The following is a 20,013-nucleotide window of genomic DNA, read 5'->3' as shown; positions in this document are numbered from 1 at the left end:
AAACAAAATACTAGATACGGGTGTTTAACCAAACTAAAATCAGCTTTTCATAGCCGCCTAAGTTACACATTTATAATGAATTAAGTATAGAACCACAGACTCACGGTTCACTGAAAACCTTTTCTTTTTTTTTAAACCTGAAAACTTGATGTGTCGTTATTACAAAAGATCCCTATTAATTCGCTTTAATACATCTGACCCCTATTTCTAGCGATCATGGATTTTCGTAAAGGCTATTATACGTCATAGATATCGCAAAATAATAATACTGAATTCCAGAATAACTTTTTATTGACTGACTAAATGAAATGACTCAATAGTTTCTATGGGCAAAATATGTTTTCTATAGCAAAAGTAAAATGTGGAAATTTATATTTAAAAAAAAAAACAAAAATTATCTATATTTCATCAAACAATCATCCCTCAGTACTTCAGCGCAGGATTAGAATCCAAATCATCTAACAGTTGTAAATCTTAACTGAAATTTGAACCCAAAGCAGGATTGGAGATAGTTGTTTTAACTAACGTTCAAAAAAATACACGAATGCAAGTTTAGACCGATTTATCATAACCGTTATCTGTCGTCTTCATTAGAAATTTTGAAAAAGGTCAAATATATGTAACACAGTTTAGTAAAACCTAGTTTACTTTTATACTTAACAAAAAACACATTTTATGAATAATACAATTAGAAAAGAAAGTAACGAATTTGTGAAGCCGTTGTTACACATTTTTCTAAGTCACAGTACATTGAATAAGAACATACACAGGATACCAAAAAATTCAAGATCATATCTTGTTTCCTGTCAAACCAGCTTTTTTTAGAATGTGCAGAATTGCAGACACACGAAAACCGTGTAAGCGCCAGATTAAGGTGATAACTGTGATAACAAAACTTACAAAACCAATGGAAGTAAGACCTAGGTACATGATTTTTTTTTTTTGTTACCTAGCACAATGAACAAAGGTAAATATCTAATTGTGAATTGCAATTAAATGAATCTTTTCTGCTATGTTTTTGTGTTGGGAGTAAGTGTTTATGACCGGAAACTATAAATGTTATTTTCTCTATAATTTTACATTTTAACACGCAGAATGTCTCTATTATATCTTACGGTAGAGTTAAACTATGCAGTTGCACAGTTTTATTCAAACTTCTTGTCAAGAAAGTAGCAAATCATGTAGAGTTAATGAATTTAAAAAGTGAAACAGGTGAAGCAAAACAAGGGAAATAAACAGATATAATAAAAGGTTTTGTGCCAGATAAATATTGTTCGCTATTACAATTCGAAAGTTATTTAGAAAAAATTCGGTACAAAATCTTAATAACATTTAGACTTGTTTGTCCAGAAGGCTGATAATGAATTGATTAATAAAGAGATAGATAGATAAAGAGATAAGAAATATATTAGAAATAGATAAGAAATAGTTTAGTAACAAAAGTCTGTTGATGACAGTGTTGTATTAAATTTAATTAGTACTAGTATTGAAAATGTTTATAATTTAATTTGCAATTTATTGCTGAAATTTTTGAATCTTTAAAATAATTCGTGTACTTTAATTAATTGAAAAAATCCTGAGTCGTACTTCTTTAGGTATAGCGTATTCCTAGTCTGTATTTATCAGCTACGTAATTCTTAGAAATTCTCTGCAGGTAAAAAGAAGAACACTGGTTGTGATTATTATTATTGAGGAAAATATCAAAATGGATGTTAAACGGTTTATGTTACACCCGATGTATTCACATCCGCCTGCAAAGCCCCACCAGTTTTATTAAATCCTTTCTGCAATTGTTACAAACTTTTCAAATTTTCTAAACAAGCAAAGACCTTAAGGTCACCATTGTTTGCCGAGTTAATGTTGTGGAAATTAATTATTATCTTTCGCTGCCATCAGAATTATACAGTCTCCTGAAAACTGAAAAAAACGCATCTATAATAACAATCCCGGCGATCGTGTAAAGCCCGAGGACCTTTCCGTATGAGGCGTTAAACAACGTAAAAAACTCTTTTTTACATAGCTCATTACGTAATTGGCATTCTTAAAAACAATTGCCACAGGCAAAAAGGACTTTAATCTCGGCCTAATGTCACAACGCAATGTGTCATTGTGGCTATCTCCGTGGACTGCATAATCACTGGTTGCCTAATTCTCAGAAAAATATAAAAATAAGTGGTGGTTGCAAGGGCGACTTGCATACATTTTTTACCGTAATTACAACACACACAGTGTAATCAGGGTTTTCAGGGAAAAAAGTACACGACCTGTTCCTTTTGTGCAAGTGTACAAAACGTAACGATCTTTTTATTACGGCAGTTGGTCTCCACCAATGTGGAACCTGAAGGGCCTCGCTTCGATAACTCTTACCCTTAAAACAGGTGCATTTTAACATACATACCAACAGTTCCCATTGAAAACCGTTAGCACCTGTTTCCATGCACACGTCCTTCAGGCGGACATTCATGTTTAATGCCGTTTTCACTAGACGGAAAAATACCAAGAAAGATTTTTTATTTTGGTTCGAGTGCACTTAAGTAACTCGTTTGATAGGTATTTACTTAAATTTAACAACTTGCCAGGTAATGTCCGCAACTGCGTAATAACTAATAAGGCAATAAACAAAAAGTACGCAACGGAGAGAGGAGATAAAATCGGTGATTAAACCTTTACGCCGTTTTCCCAACAACAATCGGGATTTCGATAAAAACTCCTCACCGTCTCGAGATTTCTCTTTAATTTAAATCCCAATAATGACAGGAAGTAAAAGTGCCTAAATACACTTAATCGGTCTCGGTTTGTAGGCCACTTCGTGTGGCAAAATATTCGTAACAATAAAAGGAAAATGTCACCGCAAAAGGAAGGAAAATGAACATTGAGCATTATATGGTAATGTAAGTTAGAGTGTTTTTGACGTGACTCATAACAAATTCTTTCATCTTGGGTTCGTCTAAGACATAAACGAGCACCAACTATCACTTTTATAATCGTGACGAATTGTTATTGTCTCATTTGAGAAAACACCAAACGAAAATATTTACGGCCCGTCCGGACTTTATAGCTTTCCTAATTTAATAACATTTAACTATACAATGTTTATTTACAACTGAAATTAATTACCTGGAGGTAAAGCAGTGTGAAACCACAATAAACCTCAATTCAGAGTCGTAACAGTCAAATTTTTAATATTTTAATTTCCCATTACTGTAAAATATATGCACTAATGTTCCTACAAATGCTTAAAATGTCAGTCCAAGACATTTAATTAACCACATTCGCGGATACTGTAACGAGGAAAAGAAATTTTTAATTTTATGATTTATAATTTCGATACGAGACATTTTCTCATGGCGTAGGTGTTGTTATTTAATTTTTTCCTGGCATTTCCGTACGAGATTTAAAATCTCGCTTCAAACAAAGGACAATATTTCTGTTATTTTTGTTAAACGATGCATTAAACACACTAGTGAATTCCGTAAACGTCGAACTCGTTACGAAACAATACTGCTTTTAATTAAAAAAAATATTCTCACACTTCTCCCAAAAAATCACGCTAGTGCCACACGCACCGAATGCATTTATTGCTACACCTCGAGTGCAGCAAAACGCTAATAATATCGTAATTCGAGTAAAATGAATTTCGTCGTGCTTTGTTCGAGACAATATCTGATGAACTTGCGAATAAATTTACATTTAAACGAAAAGCAACGATGGAGATATCGAGAGGATTATTGTTCTTGCATTATTCAAATTAATTAATCTTTCCTTTCCTGGCAATTAACAATTGTAAATGAAGAACGGTGTCAAGGAAGTACGAGTGATTTGCAAAAAGTTTTCGATCAATCTGTTACCGCCCTTTGTCTTTTAAGATATTTTTAGCAATTTTAGAGAATTTTCTTCTGTAGTGTGTCGCGTCATGTATCGGGTGTTCATTTAAAATTCCCATCAATGTTGGTGCTGAAGAGTCGATTGTGAACGCACCACTCATCAATCTGCAGAGTGAAAATACAAACAACGCAAATAGTGAGGTTAGATCCGTGATCGACTCTTCTTCAACGGCAACTTTGACGGGAAATTCAAATGAACAGCCGATATAAATGAAAGCGATTTTAAACTCAATCAGATTTTAGATTTAATAATTTTAATAAAATCACTGACCTTTTTAATTTGCATTCTGTTTAAATGTGCACTAATTAAATTCTCATTTACGACTGCACCGGTACTTTGTGTCTTGTTGTTAAAGTGCAGTTTGTTTAAGCGATATCATAAATTTTTGGTCGGTCTGATCTATGGTTTAAAAATAATTGTATGTTTTCTCGAATGTGTCATCATTAAGTTAATAAATCTATACCAACGGTGGTACAACATAAGTAATGACCGGATGGACCTGTTCCATATTAAGTTGTTGTTATAAAATATGCGATTGTTTAAGAATTACCGGAGTTAATTTTTGGAACGACAATAGGCGTTTAATTTGATGTCTTATTTTCACTACAATAAATTACAATCAACGGTAATCAGGAGGCGTAATCGAGCTCTTGCAAAACCTTAATTACATATCATTTTCTAATAAATTATTGGTTGCACAAAGATATTGAAAAATAATTTGACATTTTTTAAATTTGCATTTGACCTCAGATTTCAGACGAGGGAAAACGAAGAAAATTGTCTCTTGGAAATTAGGATTTCGTGAGTTTACACCACTTGTTGCATTCTCTTGTTGTAACATGGTTACGCAGAAAAGAACAAAGCAATTGCTCAATTACTAATGGAAGGTTTTTGTTGTTTTAAGCAACAGTAAAAAGACAATTGCGGATTAAATGAGTTGACAAGTAAGTTTGAACCTTTTTAATTTGCTACTGGGTAATTTTGATAGGATTTGATAATAGTAGATTATACCATTAAGAGTAGAAGTGAGTCTTTTTGTGCTAAGCCCAGAGATTTGAAGACCGACACGAAGTCGAGGTCGGCAACTGGGCCTTAATACGAATAATTTAACTATTAAATATTTCGTGAACATTTCAACTCCTAGAATTTGAAGTGTTTCAAGTCCGGTTACTAAAAAAGCCACTTCACCCGTTTCTAAGACGCGATTGTCACGCTTGAAAATAACTTCCATTTCTCTTAGTTTTCAAATTCAAAAGCGAATGAACTTTTTAAAAATATGTAATAAATTTAAAAACATTTCAAATTAGAGCCTTGAGATTGAGATCTGGGAACAGGTTTGCTGCCAAACAGTATTTAAAGATAATATTTGTAAAATAAGTACAACAAGCTAATTAGGGGTTTCATAATTAAACGATCGTGTGAGCTTGTCATTATTTTCCCCTTCTTTGTTGGTGCAGTGCCACGGTAGCAGTCTTTCATCATACTTTCCTCTAATGTTCTTCTTCGTCGTGTTTTTGCAGTACGAGTCGCACATAATCAAACAATTTATATTCATAATTTGTTCACTGCGTTAGCCATTTTATTTTCAGACGAAGGTGACTCCATCATTCCACTTCTTCACCATCTGCATATTTAGATCAGTAATAAGTTATTACGCACACTATTTGTTGATTAGTGAGATGACAGTTTTGTTCGAAACGAAAAAAATAAATGTGTGATTCATGAGCGATTCACGAGGTCGAGTCTGATTTTTGCAAAATACCGTTATTTGGAGTCATTTTATACAGTTAAAAAATGTAAAAGCGTTCTAAGAGAATTTGAACTTGACACAGTTACACGCATATGGAATGGACTGGGTTTTTTTGATTTCTCGTGGCATTGTTACACTCTCCGTCTGAATAAATTAGATATTTCAAGATAAGCGGATAGTATCGTCAAAAATTTTAATTGAAAAAGATGCGACCCATAAATTATAGGCGTTCCTTGTTAGGCGAGTGATGGATTTAATAAAACGACCATAAAATAAAATATCTGCGTGTCCTGGACAAATCGATTTGAAGTTTATGAGACACGAAAACTTGTAAAAAATTATTCGGCGTCATGCCGAAGAACCTCTAGATGTGTTTGTATTTTTAATTTGTTTTAATTTATGCGCATTGTTCGAATTCCAGATATTTGCATAAAACAGATGTCCCATACTAAAACGTCCGCTACCATAAACGACTACATTTCGTAATGGTCAATTTTTGTAGCAATAAACTGTATAAAAGTGCTACCATTTCCAATCGAGACCTTCACTTTTTCGATTAAACCGCTCGTTTAAAAACAGAAACGTTGCGATATTTTTAATTAGCCACTCTCGTTAACGAAATTGCAAAATTGACTACATAAATCGCTAACGACAATTCAAAGCCATAAGCACAAGCGGCTCACAGCAGGATCATTCCTTTAAGGTTCTACTTTTTTCCTGCAAAGAAGCCAAGAATCAAACGTCTAAGGTGCACTGTGCAATCGTTAAATTTAATTACTGTTTACACAACTACAATTTTTAGTAAGATTCTTATTAATTATAATCATCATGGGATAAAACAATAGAAGACCCATTTTTTTTTTTTTTTTTTTGTAGAATTGCATTAAATCAAACTCAAACTATTAATCCTACATGTATTAATACACTCTACTTCTTCTTCGTCATCTTCTATACATATTCTTCGATATTAACCATGTATGCCTGTTACGATAGCTATCTTCTTCTCGGAGTGCCTGCATTTCTTCTTCTCTACATTTATAATTCAGTACTTTGAGGAGTAAGCGGTCCTATTCAATTCTATTTAGATGTTCTTTTCATTTTCTTCTATTTTCTTTGTCCTTAATTATGTTTAATTAATTTCTTATATCCTAGTTTCTATATCTATCAAGTCTTGTTCATCCTTTTACCCTTCTGAGGAATTTCATTTTCTGTGTTTATATTTGTTGTTGTTCTATTTTCGTTGTCTATGTTTTAATTCTACATATGAGGATTGGAACAGCAGCAGAGACTTTGGAATAGAATAATGGGAAGTGTCAAAACGTTCATTAACAATGAAACAAGAATTTGCAAGGTTATAGTCAAAACTAATGGGCGACATTTTAATGCAAAATAATATATTACATATCAAGGGACTAAAGTGAGTGTTTTCATAAATAAACTATCACTTTGGTTCTGAGGCATATACCTACTATATTTTTTGCACTTCCCAGTAATACATAAAGATTTTAAACAATATCCATTTTGATGAGTTTGTTATATGAACATGGTGCTATTTGAATTACGCGGTAGGTAACGTCATAGCAACGGTGTCAACAAAATTGTTCAATCGAGTGTCATTGTAAGTGTTCAAACGAAACTTCACAGAGTTTTATCGATAAGAAAATAAATGAATCTACAAGTTTTGATATAGATAAGGCCGCTGACATGATTACGGAAGAATTAATATCCAAAAAATCAAAACAAAATTACGAACAGTAATATGAAGATTTTGTTAAGTGGTGTATGGAGAAACGAGTGGAAAACTACAATGAAAACGCTTTATTGGTTTATTTTAACGAAACATTAAAAAAAATGTTATTTTATGTCCCTGGGGATTTGAAATGTCACTTTATGTCCTTATGGACTAAAAGAGATACTTGACACTTTAGTCCTTGTTATAAAAGGTTTTAAACCACTTATAGACATAGAGGGGTGTCCCAAAAATGGCGTACAAACTACTTACTACCTTATCGAGGATGCTTAAATGTACATGAAAAAAATATGGAAAAATGTTGCCGACAAAAAAATCAATTATTTTTATTATTATTATTAACGATAATACAATGTAAACAATGATATATTCATACATCATTACCTTGCAATGTTACCGTAGAGAATTTAAAATATTTTTTTCGATTTCCAAAACTTCAAAATTTTCTATTATGCAGGATTAGATATTGATAGTGAGTGATCTTGTACTTTGTTATAATATGTACGATTAGACGTAGCTGTCATGACAATTTCATACATATATTTCAAAATAATTGACCTGTTAAGTGCCACATTCAAAGACCGCCAAATAAGAAAATAAGTCCAATAGAATTTTTTTAACATTTTTCTGGCGTTAACGGTAAGCTCTTCTACACCGTAGTGCACTGTTAGTACGCCATTTCTGGGACAGCCTGTATACTCATATACATTTGTCATTTTTATTTCTTTGTGTATGTCTTTCATCTTTCTCTATTGTCTCTCGTAATTTTGTCTTTCAGTAGTTTAAGTTCAGAATTTAAAAAAATTAATTCTTCCATGATACTTTATTATTGTCTTTTTATTTATTGAAGGAAAAGATAATAAAGTGCGCTTTTTTTATAGAAACCAAGCCTCGAACGTACATAATAAATAAACTATAACTACAATTCTACGCTATAAAAATGACAAAGTATACAAAATAAACATAACTCTTGATATTTCTACCGCTTTTGTTATTAGAGAATTCCGTTTCTGACATTTTAAATCCGATAATTGTTATGTATTTCTTAAATTTACAAAAAAACAACCTTTTTTGTATTAGTAAATCACGATCTCACACCTAGTTGAAAAGGATTCCAATTTTGTATTTGTATTTTTGACAACAAACCTGACCCTTCTGCATCGACGCCTCTGCGCCACTGCCCAACCATAAGGATAGTGAATCTGACATGTCAGTGAAAGGATATTTTATCGACAGATCAATATAATATGATCGTTGCGTACGCATTGATTTTATTGAAACGATTTACGCCATTTTCATGGACAGGTGCGGTTTTTAATAATCGCCATAAATCACCTCGGTCACGATTCTTTACAAATGATAGTAAGAGCGTTTAATTAAATAGTCGGGGGCGGCGATGGGGACCTTGTAAACAGGCGCATTAGCAGAACCGTTAAACTGCATCGCTGTAAAGTGCTACCGTTCAGATAATTTACCGATTATCGACTTGATAAATCAGCTACAATGTTGTACATGTGTGCCGTTTCTAAATGGAATCGTTGTAAATAATGTGAGTCAGCGATTGTGCACGTCGATTTTTTTAATTGTTTCGTCGACCTGGAAGTTGTGAAACTGGCCGGAAATCCGACTTCTGAAGTGTACGGCACGGTTGAGACAACGCTATAAATTTGTACGTACGAGGTTTTTATGCTTTTCTAGTGATAAAACGATGACATGTTGGCCGCGACAGTTGGAATTTTAGTTAGTCTATAAAAATGTTTTATTGCCGGCGAGGATTTCTTACATATTTCAACACGCACACACTCCGAACAATGGAGACGTTATCCACCACATTAAAATTTCTGAAAGGTCAACACAAAATTTTGCCCACCTCTAATTATTCATCCAGAAGCGAACATTTTCAACTATTTATTGATCAATAAATGTTAATATCGCCTGTTATTTATGTTTATTACCTGCATAGCGTTCGAAAAAACGCAGTTACCTTTGAGTTATTGCTAATTAAAAATGTTTAACAGCCGATTCATTTTTAATCCAGACCAGCGCAGCTAATCTTTGACTTTTGTTGCAGGTTAGAGGGGAACCACCAAAGCCTGGTAAGCTATAGTACGTTTTTTTCCGAACGATTTGCATAATAACGGCATCTCTCGTAGACGGTAAACGCGGTAATTAATTTAATTCCAGGGTTAGATGATGTCAATGAAACACTCGATTACAAAATACAAAACATTACTGAAAATTCGTGATCAGTGAATGGCACCTCCGATACCGCTGACATTTGTTCTTACGGCCCTCCTCTCTATTCGAAAGTCATATTGTTCCCTTTTTATGCACACGACAGCGCTGCATCTTTTTCCAAACCGCACCAACTAAAAGAGAGGATAACGCAGAATCTTTACACACATATGATCATAAGTAATGAGAGGAGGCGTGCAAAGCATTGTTTATTGCAAATTAGACGACATTTGAGTCACAATTCCTAGAGTCTAACTAGTAAATTACAGCGAGCAGCAACGACACCAACTTTCTTCTCCAAGAAGTACACAACACAGGATAGTTAAGAAACAAACGAGAGTTTACCTACTTGCACTCTTTTCAAATTTTAACACCTCGATTGTTGTTTACCTTTCGCTATGAACTATGCAAAAAATGTAAATAAAATTTTTGCGATTTGTAAATCATAAAATGACCAGTAGAGAGCCGTAAAATGCTGCTACTCAATCATTTTTCTTCCCACGAGTTGTTTGAGCAGAAATTTATGGATCAAAGTTGGAAAAGATTCGGTTTTAATGGGTTTGCTAAGAGAACGGAGAGTTTCAAAAAAGCCGTAAAATATCAGAGAAAAAAACGAAAATTGGAATAACAGCGCTTGAATTTTTGTGGATCGTTGATGTAATTTATGGGTAAAGTAGATTTCTCAGTGGGAATTTTGTCAAACATGTGTCTAATGGAAATGCGAAAATATAAACACGTTTAGAAAAGCGAATCGTATCAGAAAGAACACAAAATTCAAACCGCTAACGGTGTTTATAACTTCTAACGGTGTCAAAATTAATCTGTAGTGATGTTTATAGATACGTGTAAAACACAAAGAACAAGGCTTTAGGAAATATGTAATGATCTGAATTAATTCGGGACGAGGTAACTGTCCAAACTTACTATAAACATACTTAAAGTCACCTCATAGGTGCGCGAAAATATTTGGAATAGATCTAAACTGAAAAAGTGTGCGTGCCGTTAAAAACATTATTGTACGGTATAAAATATTGGAAAGCATCCAAATAAAGCTTTGGAATTGCTGAAGCTTGAAAATACTTAGTATTCTGGTTGTTTTTATGACATATGTCTTTTCAATATGAAAGTAACACGTTCAAATACAGCTTTTCTCACGTGTTACACAATTCCTAGTAACTACAGGTGTTATCGTAATACGTGATGAAAGGAAACAGAACCTGTTAATAAATAATAGTTAAGAGCATTGAATAAGCAATTTTGAGATAATCTATCATTCTTTGTTTGTAACGATTGAGGTTAATCACAAATTAGATATTTTTTTAAGAAATGTGTTACTTTAGGAAATACAAATGCTGTTGCCCAAATTAGTTAGCCCAGCATAATTTTTAAAGTTATTTGCTACTGTTTTTTTGTTTAAACATCTCACGAGCCATTAAATAATCTCTTTGTATTTATTAAATTGCAGCTGCAGCAGCTATTTTTTTTTTTTAATAAAATATGTAATTTGGTACTATTGCGGGCAAAAAAAGTGGGACATCAACGTCATTGTTGTGACTTTTAATGTGAAATAACCCTTATCCGATTCTAACCCTACTTTGAATTTATTGACGTTGTCATTAAGTATTGTAGGTTGTAGGGAATGAATGCAAGTAAGCACGTAGTGAATATTTATTTAATGCAAACTCCCAATCAAAATCTACCTTTATCAAAAGAAGAGGGCATTTGGAAAAGGAAAATAGAAGTATAAAATAAATTTTTAAGCTGTCAGCTAGAATAGTGTCAAAAAAATGACAATAAAGCTTGAACTACATCGAATTTTTCAAAACTGACAGAAATTTGATGTCCCACTTTTTTTGCCCGCAATAGTACATTCTTAGCACAATAAACGGTGGAATAAATTAAACTAAGAACTATAGAATGTATGTTTTGTATTTTACAACTGTGCTTGATGTAAATTTTTGAAGTAATAACAGTTTCTGTAACAGGAATTTATAAAATAAAAGTCCTCGGGTTCTAATAATAAAATTAAGGAAAAAGACAGCTGCAGATAATTCTAACCGCTTGTTGTTAATAAGATCAAATAACAGATTCAAACAAATTCAAATGCAGGTAAGAAATTATACACAATACTTCCTGGAGGAATCAACAGTGGTGGTTTTTTGTTGTCTTGTTAGCCTGCACTTAGACTTTTTATGCAATCGATTTTATGTAACTAGTACTGTATAAAATATGCTAAGCGTTTTCATTTGATTTGATTTGAAAGAAGTAAAAAAAGAAGTCAAAACTTACAATAATAATCATTAAATAAGCTTGCAAGTTGAAGTCTACTAACTGGCCGTAGTAATAATGAAGCGGATCATCAACTTACGAGTACATGTTAAAGCGGAATAATGCTCGTTCCGACTGCTTGAAATGATACAGGTCGTAATTTTTGTTGCTGTTAAAATTAGCAAACCTCCAGTGAGTCAAAGAAGTTAACAACTTTTAAGGTACGGTACAATTAAAGCGAACGATGAATGTTAAATTTGTCGATACGATCCAATATTTCTTTTTAAACTTGAGCTGACATTGTCGCAGTGGCGTGCCTTTGGAAAAGTCTGAAATCAAGTCGTGTGCGACACATTTCGATAATTTCTGTTACTTATTGTCTAGATGTCTTTCTAAATTTTCTCGAGAAACCAATGTTTGTGGGAGTCAAAGATTTTTTTAATTTTGAAAATGATCTCTGAACATCACAACTAGTACAGGAGCAGGACTTTTTCCGAAGTATGTAAATGCCGTTGAAGTTTTAAATTAAATTTTCTTGTAGGTAACCTCTTATTATGAAAATTTTGTCAAAGCACTATACGAAAATTTTAATCAGTAATAAATAACTGTGTGTGTATTTTTAGGGTACATTTTCAGCGTCATCTAAATTTTGAACTCCTTCCTTAGCAGCTTGCTTAGATTATTTACTAGTTGTGGATGTATTGCAATATGGGAACACACTTTTTTGCATAGATTTATTCCATTGGGAGTATTGGAAAAACTTCTTTACTAATTAACTTCTACATATACACAAAGACCTCTCTAATAAATTTAGCAATAAATAATATGTAATAAAAAGTGTCGTATAAATTTGACTGAAAAAGAAATTTTAGACTATCATGTGCTAAAGTGGTAGAAGATCCTGAGTTAGTTTTATCCAACACTTTACTTGTTACTGGGTACGATGGGCTTGGTCCATTAGGTTTTACAGCACCATCTATTACATTTGCAATAGCTCTCTGTGTACTATCGGTAGTTTCATCAACACTTGATTTAAATATTTTTTCCAAGGGTTGAATTATGCGGAATCTTGCACATAAACAAACTGTTTCAAGGTAGACTGTCCAATTTGCTTATAAGAATATTTGCGGAAACAGAAGCATCGCTAAGATCTATAAAGAAATCTTGATAACTTTTGGCATAAAATAAATGAAAAAATCGTCCTAAATTTTTGCAGTTGTACAAAAAACACATTTAGCCCGTTAAGTGTAAGACGCTTTTGGTTTTCTTCCTTTCATATAACTTTTTTATTATATTGGTCAAAAAGTTCATCTCAAATCGCAAGCTTACTGATAAACGACAAATCATGAAGTAGGATGATGAATAGAATTTCTTCAGAATACAACACACAAAAAATCCTTATTCTTTACCGTAATGTTCGCAATTGACATTGTCATTTCTCTGATATTACTTTATAACTGTTCTGAAGACAACAGAATACAGTTACATTGAAAATCCTGCAAGTGAACAATTAAATAGTGAGACTAAATGAAATAATGGACAGTGAACTGAATCAAAATTGTCATTATTTTCGACTAGAATGCTGTCTTAGAATCAAAAGAAGAAAGTTACTGTTGCGTTCTGCGCTATGTAATTATTAGTCTATCGAAGTCAAAGAAGTCGACTACACAAAACTCATTCATAGCAACTTACAATGCAAAGATTACTTAGTATTTTTTGTTCTCTCTCTCTCTTTTAATCATCCTGTCTCTACTTATTCTAATTTCTTCATTAAATGAATAAACTAATCAGTTTAATTAACGTACTTGTAATAATTATTGTAATTTACTTTAGTCTTTTTTAATAACCAGTGCAAAAAGTGTTCTTCCTACGCTCTGTACCTACTTACTTTCTTTATCTCATTTCATAATTTACAAAAAAGTAAAAGTAAAACATCTCATCTATGTAATGAAATTATTTGAAAGACACCTAAAAACAACAACAATTTTGATTTATCAATTCACAGTCTTGAAAATTTCATGTAAAATTTTTGATTGCCAACTGAAACAGTTATTGTTGCTCACCCTGTATTTAGATAAATTAAAAAAAAGTTATTATTTTAAAAATGAAATCAAATTGGGTAGGTTCCATTTGAAAAAACATAACTTTGGTGTTTTTATAATATTGGGACAGTACTCAGCAATATTTTCCGAATGTGCAATAATAACGTAACTATCATCCAAAAAAAAAAGAAAAAGTTGATATCTTTAATAACATACAAGTTATGGAGCTTTTTCGCAACTCTGGGACATCTGTATAAGAAAATTAGATTAAATTACTCATGTGTTTTAGAACGTAATTAAACCCATCAGTGTCAGATAAGTCGAATATGCAGTAAGCGCCAAAAATTTGGAATAATAAAAATATTTTCTTTTCCGTTGAAATTTTAGAAAGGCAATCGGGCGGGCCAATTTTATTTTTTATTTTTTAACATTTTTCCATCATTTTTACTTTTCCGCCCTTCGTTTGCGAGCAATGGCGACTTCAATGTTCTCATATGTGTAAAATTTCCCCTTGAAAATAAGTTGTACTTTATAGACAGACACGTCGCACAAATAACATAATTGGGGAAATATTCTACCTCTAGTTGCTCCATCAAATTACAAAATCAATTTATTAATTGTCATCTTCAAATTCTTATGATGAATCGTAAAAATCTTATGATTTTGTTTTTCAAATTCTGAATTTTCAACTTAAATTTTCCAGTTCCCAAGTGACCATTTAATTTTTTTATTACTCCATATTTTGATGTTTCAATTTAGTTTTCAAGATGGTTCTCGTTCAGCGTGTTCACCTGAAAAGAAACAACATAAAACAAGTCAGCAGCCGATAACCAGTGCGAACACTATTCTTTCATCATTAGTCCCAAAGTACTAGCAACCGGTGGCTAAATTGCCGGTTATTACAGTAACTCATTTTAAACGGTTGCGTTATTTAAATTTTGCTCGTTTTTCTCAATTCATATTTTTTGAAGTCCATTGTATTCGTCTCGCTACGATACCATTGAGCGATAAAATGCGAAGATTACGAGTTGTGAACTCTAACACAGTTAAAAAAGCCATAAGCAAATTAAGCACAAAAATTATTCTCACACTTTTCCCACCGACCAGTTCAAAATGATTGATCGTTGCAGTGCACACTCGTACTCGACCATTTGCCCACGACACAGGTGCCCATTTCTGCCAACAATGCTGGACGCTACTCGAGAGTTTTTTCGAGCGCGCTCGATCGAGGTCGCTCGACTTTTATTCGAAATGGAAAGTGATAATTTGAGTTTGATTTCCGCGATAGAAGACAGTTCGTTGATCTGTGTCTGAAGCAGGCTTAATTGCGTTGTTTAGTTTAGCAAATCGCATATAATTTGCGTAAATACATGCCAACCGTCTAATCTTGTAAATTACTGGACTTATAATCGCACTGGCGGCTAATTGTCGATTTGATAAGTCGGCGTTAATGCTTTTAGAGGTAATTGAAATTTCGTTTCCGGTCTGACGACGATGGCGGCAGAGGACGCCACCGCGAGCCAGTAGCCTCGCAGCTAATTGACCACGTTAGTTAACGCCATTGTTATAAACAAAAGAAAGCGTCGAGATTTATAACTCTCGTCTTTGGTTGTTGGGTTTTTTCTTGGTTCACGGGCACGTGCCTCTCGCGCTTGGCCGCCTACGATGTGGCCGAGATAGCTTGGAGGCATCACGGAACACAGAAAATCTACGATCTTTATCAGATGTTCCTTTTTGATTTCACACAATAACGTCATCGGTGCCCCTTGCACACGGAATGCCATTAAATCGGACCATTTTTAGATCTGACCTTTTGGTTGCGTGCGGCCTTTTTTCGAATTGCGATTCGTTTAGAATGTATTTACATTTCTGCTGTCATGTTGCAATTATCGTAATGACTGCGATTATATTATTGCAAAATTTTATCAGTTTTATATGTCAGATGCATTATCGCTTTGATCGCTCATAATTCATAGCTCTAATCGTTGCGTGGGCGTAATTTGCACTTGCACGGGAATTTTTCGCGAAATATGCGGCGAAATTGTTGCACCGTGCAAAAATTACACGGCGGAATTGCGACTCCGATTAGGATTCGTGATCGCCGTTTTCACTTTTTTTGCGGGGTCTTTCTTATTGACATTTATGAACTCGTAATTAATGCAACTTTAACAATAATTATAGTTATTACCGCACGCCGAGACTGGCCAGATGTGATATTTAATTTCTCTGAAAGTGGTGAAATTTTATCACGCCGTCTAGGTGAAATTTTGCAATTTTTGTTATTTTCCGTCGGTGGATCCTGCTCACGAAGAACACGATGTACATACTTTTACACATTTTTACACTGGTCATCAACCAGATTCATTTTTATTATAAACATATTACAAACATTTAATTCGCCATAATAAGTTTGTTTTGCTAAATATTTATCTTAGTAAGGACTCTAGATCCTTTGATTTTGGTGCCAATCAGCGGTTTTGAAAATATGCTCCATTTTCTTTGTAAATTCTCACCACTCGTCAGTCTGCAGAGTAAAAACACAAACAACGTAAAAAGTGAGGTTAGATTTAAACAGCTGATCCGTGATCTGTAATCCCTGGTGCGTTCACAATCGACTCTTCAACGCCAACTTTGCGGAGAAATTTAAATAAACACCCGATATGCTTTGAAGCAACTCAAATAAGACTGCCCCAGGACCATAACCTGAAGTGTACAATTTAAAAACTGCAAATTTATCCTTGACAAGAGTTATTGCTCAATCCTTGCATATCCATTATATTTATTGTTAAATAATTACTGATAAGCTATAATTTTTAAATGTTATCGAATAGGTAAAGTCCATTTTTTAATTATAGTCCGATGTATCAATTAAAAAGCAGAACAACTGTCATATTGCTATCTCTTTTCAACATAATGTAAACAAACTATTGAATTCTTGTACGTATTGTATTAAGCGTGTCCCACTATGCATCTCGCTTTAGCATGTGTGATTCGAGCAAGACACGAGTTGTACGTTTATTACATTAGCGACGTCAAATTTTTAGGTTACGTTTTAACCACATTATTTGTGATAATTTTGTTTAATTTTGCTTGAAATGTCCTCCGTATGATGCCAACGAAAAGCATGTGGACAGATTCATTTACAGAATTTGTAAATTGCAAAAGTAATATTGGAATTGCGCGGAAACTTGCAAGACTGGAAATTAACAGGTAAGGAGGTAAACTAATTCATGGCGTTGCCGAAACAAAATCTAGGAAGAAAGAAAGACAGTCTAAACGTGGTTGTGTGGTGCTGTTTTCAACAATTTTTAATATATCTGACCTATTAGTTGATATGTAAATAGTTATCAAAAGATTTCTGAAGGGAGCGATTTTTTGAAAGACAAAATTAAAAAGGAGGAATGAATTTGCAGAAAAATCAAGAAAGCACGAAAGAACAAAATCTTAAAAATTGAAATTTGTAAAGATATCTGTCTCATGTTGCCTAAATAAATTTTCAAATATTGGTAGAACAATGCACTGCTGTCAAATGTCGAAAGCAGACACAGGTCATGTCGACTTCTTGATTCGGACTAAGCTCATCGGACTATAATAAAAAAAATGAACTATATTCAAAGCTTAAAAAATATTTTCTAAAGAGAGTTTTTATACAGCCTCTAAGTAAGAATTCTAACCTAAAATCAAGAACCAAACGTGCTTGGAATGACTTTAGTAGAATGAGAACATCTTATTAGTAGCAGTTTTTAAATATATTCTTTATTCATTCGTAAAAGGTAACTAAAAGCTTTTATTTTCAATACTCAACGATATTTTCCAAGTTGAAAATTATGTTTGAAACAAACGATTTAGCAATTAGCAAAGTATGTACTTATATGAAATTATTGCATAGATGAATAATAATAAAAGTATTTCTCATGCCTTAATAAGCATCTAATTGGTAGCACTTTAGCAATTTTTTACCTTGTTACTCGGTGCCCTTATTTACCGTAAATTTTTCAATTTCACCTCTTTTTCCTCTTTACGCGCCACTTTTCAATTACCACACTTCCTCCAGCGCCACACAAAAAAATCCACCAATCAGCCCATTTTCTCCTTTTGTACGTAAAAAAGCTCCCGCCAATTACGCGTTTACCGGACGTTTGTAATTACGTTCGTTCTGCTAAACAGGAGTGCCAAAAAAAAGAAAGATTTTTATGGAGCGACACAGTGAGCTTCTTTCATCGTGGCGATATTTGCAACTTGGAAAATCGAGCATGAAAGTGCCTCAATACCATACCATTACTGTAAAAGCTGTCTATTACAGGTTCGCCACTACAGGTCCAATTAAGCCCTAGCTGGCGACGAGTGGGCACTTAAGTGAGCGGCGGCAGTAATTACGGCGGTGGTAAAGCACCTTGAGAAATTAACCCCGGGGTACAAGTGTCTCTGCAGGAGTGAGTGATCCTTTGAGGGCGATTTCAGCGTCACCTTGAGGCACGAAGGCATCTTGGTGTTTGTTCATGTGTCAACGTGTTGCAACCAGCAGTCTAGTTTGCAATTACAAGTTGCTCCTAATAACCAAACGGGCACTTGTTACGCTCTGCAGCTTTTTTCAGACTCGTATTTATTTTATTCATAACGTACCGAGAATCGAGGAAATTCTAGGATTTCTAAGCTATCGGTCAATTCGACTCATTAATGGCCGCCAGTTCGGACATACACGCCGATTAATTCACCCAAGTAAGGTAATCAGACCTGATTTGATTTGCTTGTCACACACTATGCCATATTCGATTTCTTTGTAGCTATTTGCATATTTGCCCGGTGGAATATTTATTTGCGTTTGCACAGTGACTAAGTGTCTAAGTGGTCGCTATTACTGCGGCCGTGAGTGTTTGTTACCGCAGCTACTTATTTTCTCCACCGAAAAAGCTCGTCCTTACCGTTCATTCAAATCACTTAGACGAGGTGCTAACTAATAAATTATTAATACCTATCACGGCCCGAGTAAACCAACAAACATAAAACCTCCAACAAAAAACCTATAACAGAATTTAAATAAGCTATACATGTCCATTCGACACCATCAAAGAAATTTGTACGCCGCTCCGTTAGAATCCAACTATTTTCTTATAAATTCATTACCACAAGCGGGAGCTCGCCGACTCCATCGCCGTCTTTTTCAGCTGATGCGGTCCAACCACTTTTAACATCATCATTTGAAATCGAAAAATTAATAACTCTTTTACACTCTCATCAGTTAGGTGTGATATTTCACTTTCGTTCAGGAAGGAATGTCATCAACTCCTGTGAAATCTGATATTACCGACAGATGGTCTGACAGTTTTGTTTCCTTTTCTAGTGAGCTTTACATTTCATTAGCGTCCAAGTCAACGCACCAAATCATCAAAACAATATAAGAGATTCGATTTCTGGTCAAAAGTCTGATCGCGTTTTGTGTTCAAATTTCAAACAATCTCGTCAGGACTAATTGGTCAAAGAGCAATTCCCAGTGAAGCAAAACTATCTACTTGATTGTCTCATAAATCGGAAATGAAAGATAGTGTCATGAAGACTTCTTGATCGTCTTTTGGCTGTATTTCATTTAATTTTGAAAACACATATTTAGACTTTCATGCCAAGTTGTTTCTTATTTTTCTCGCAAGACAGAAATTAACGTATTCCATGATAAAGTGTTCCAACTGTAAAATACTTCCTCGTCTTGATTATGTCTACAACACACTTTTTTCTTTAACTTCTCTACATCTTTTTTTTTCAAAATTTCTTAATTCGTCTAACTTTAAACAAAGTCTTACATTCTTTCTTTTCCTTTTTCTTTCTCTTCCACAATTCTTCATGAAACTATGTTAAGTACTTTTGCTCTCCTCCTGCAAAACTAGTTAGATAACTAATTTACTTGTTTTCTTCTCCAAGAAATTATTAAGTCCTCGCCCAAAATTTATGACGTGTTTATAAAACACTTATTAATCACGCTACTTGCAACATTGTTGCAGCGCCTTGGGTCATGGCATATTTGGGCCAAAATCGTGAAGATCTGCAAGGTGTCTGGTTCCAAATTGAACGCTATTAAAAAGGAATTTAAA

At 33.7% G+C, this 20,013-nt stretch overlaps 1 protein-coding gene across 1 annotated transcript in view; it reads left to right on the top strand.

Annotated features, from left to right (window-relative positions):
* Positions 1-20,013, top strand: part of LOC138132697 (ras association domain-containing protein 10-like) — a 48,742-nt gene that overhangs the window by 14,766 nt on the left and 13,963 nt on the right. Inside the window, exon 2 of the mRNA XM_069050290.1 lies at positions 9,457-9,481. Coding sequence (XP_068906391.1) covers positions 9,457-9,481 — 25 coding nt within the window. The remainder of the gene's footprint in view (positions 1-9,456; positions 9,482-20,013) is intronic.

Source organism: Tenebrio molitor, chromosome 6, assembly GCF_963966145.1.
Source record: "Tenebrio molitor chromosome 6, icTenMoli1.1, whole genome shotgun sequence".
Taxonomy (NCBI): Eukaryota; Metazoa; Arthropoda; class Insecta; order Coleoptera; family Tenebrionidae; genus Tenebrio; species Tenebrio molitor.
Note: the sequence above shows the minus strand (reverse complement) of the source record. Positions and strands in the feature narration are given on the sequence as shown.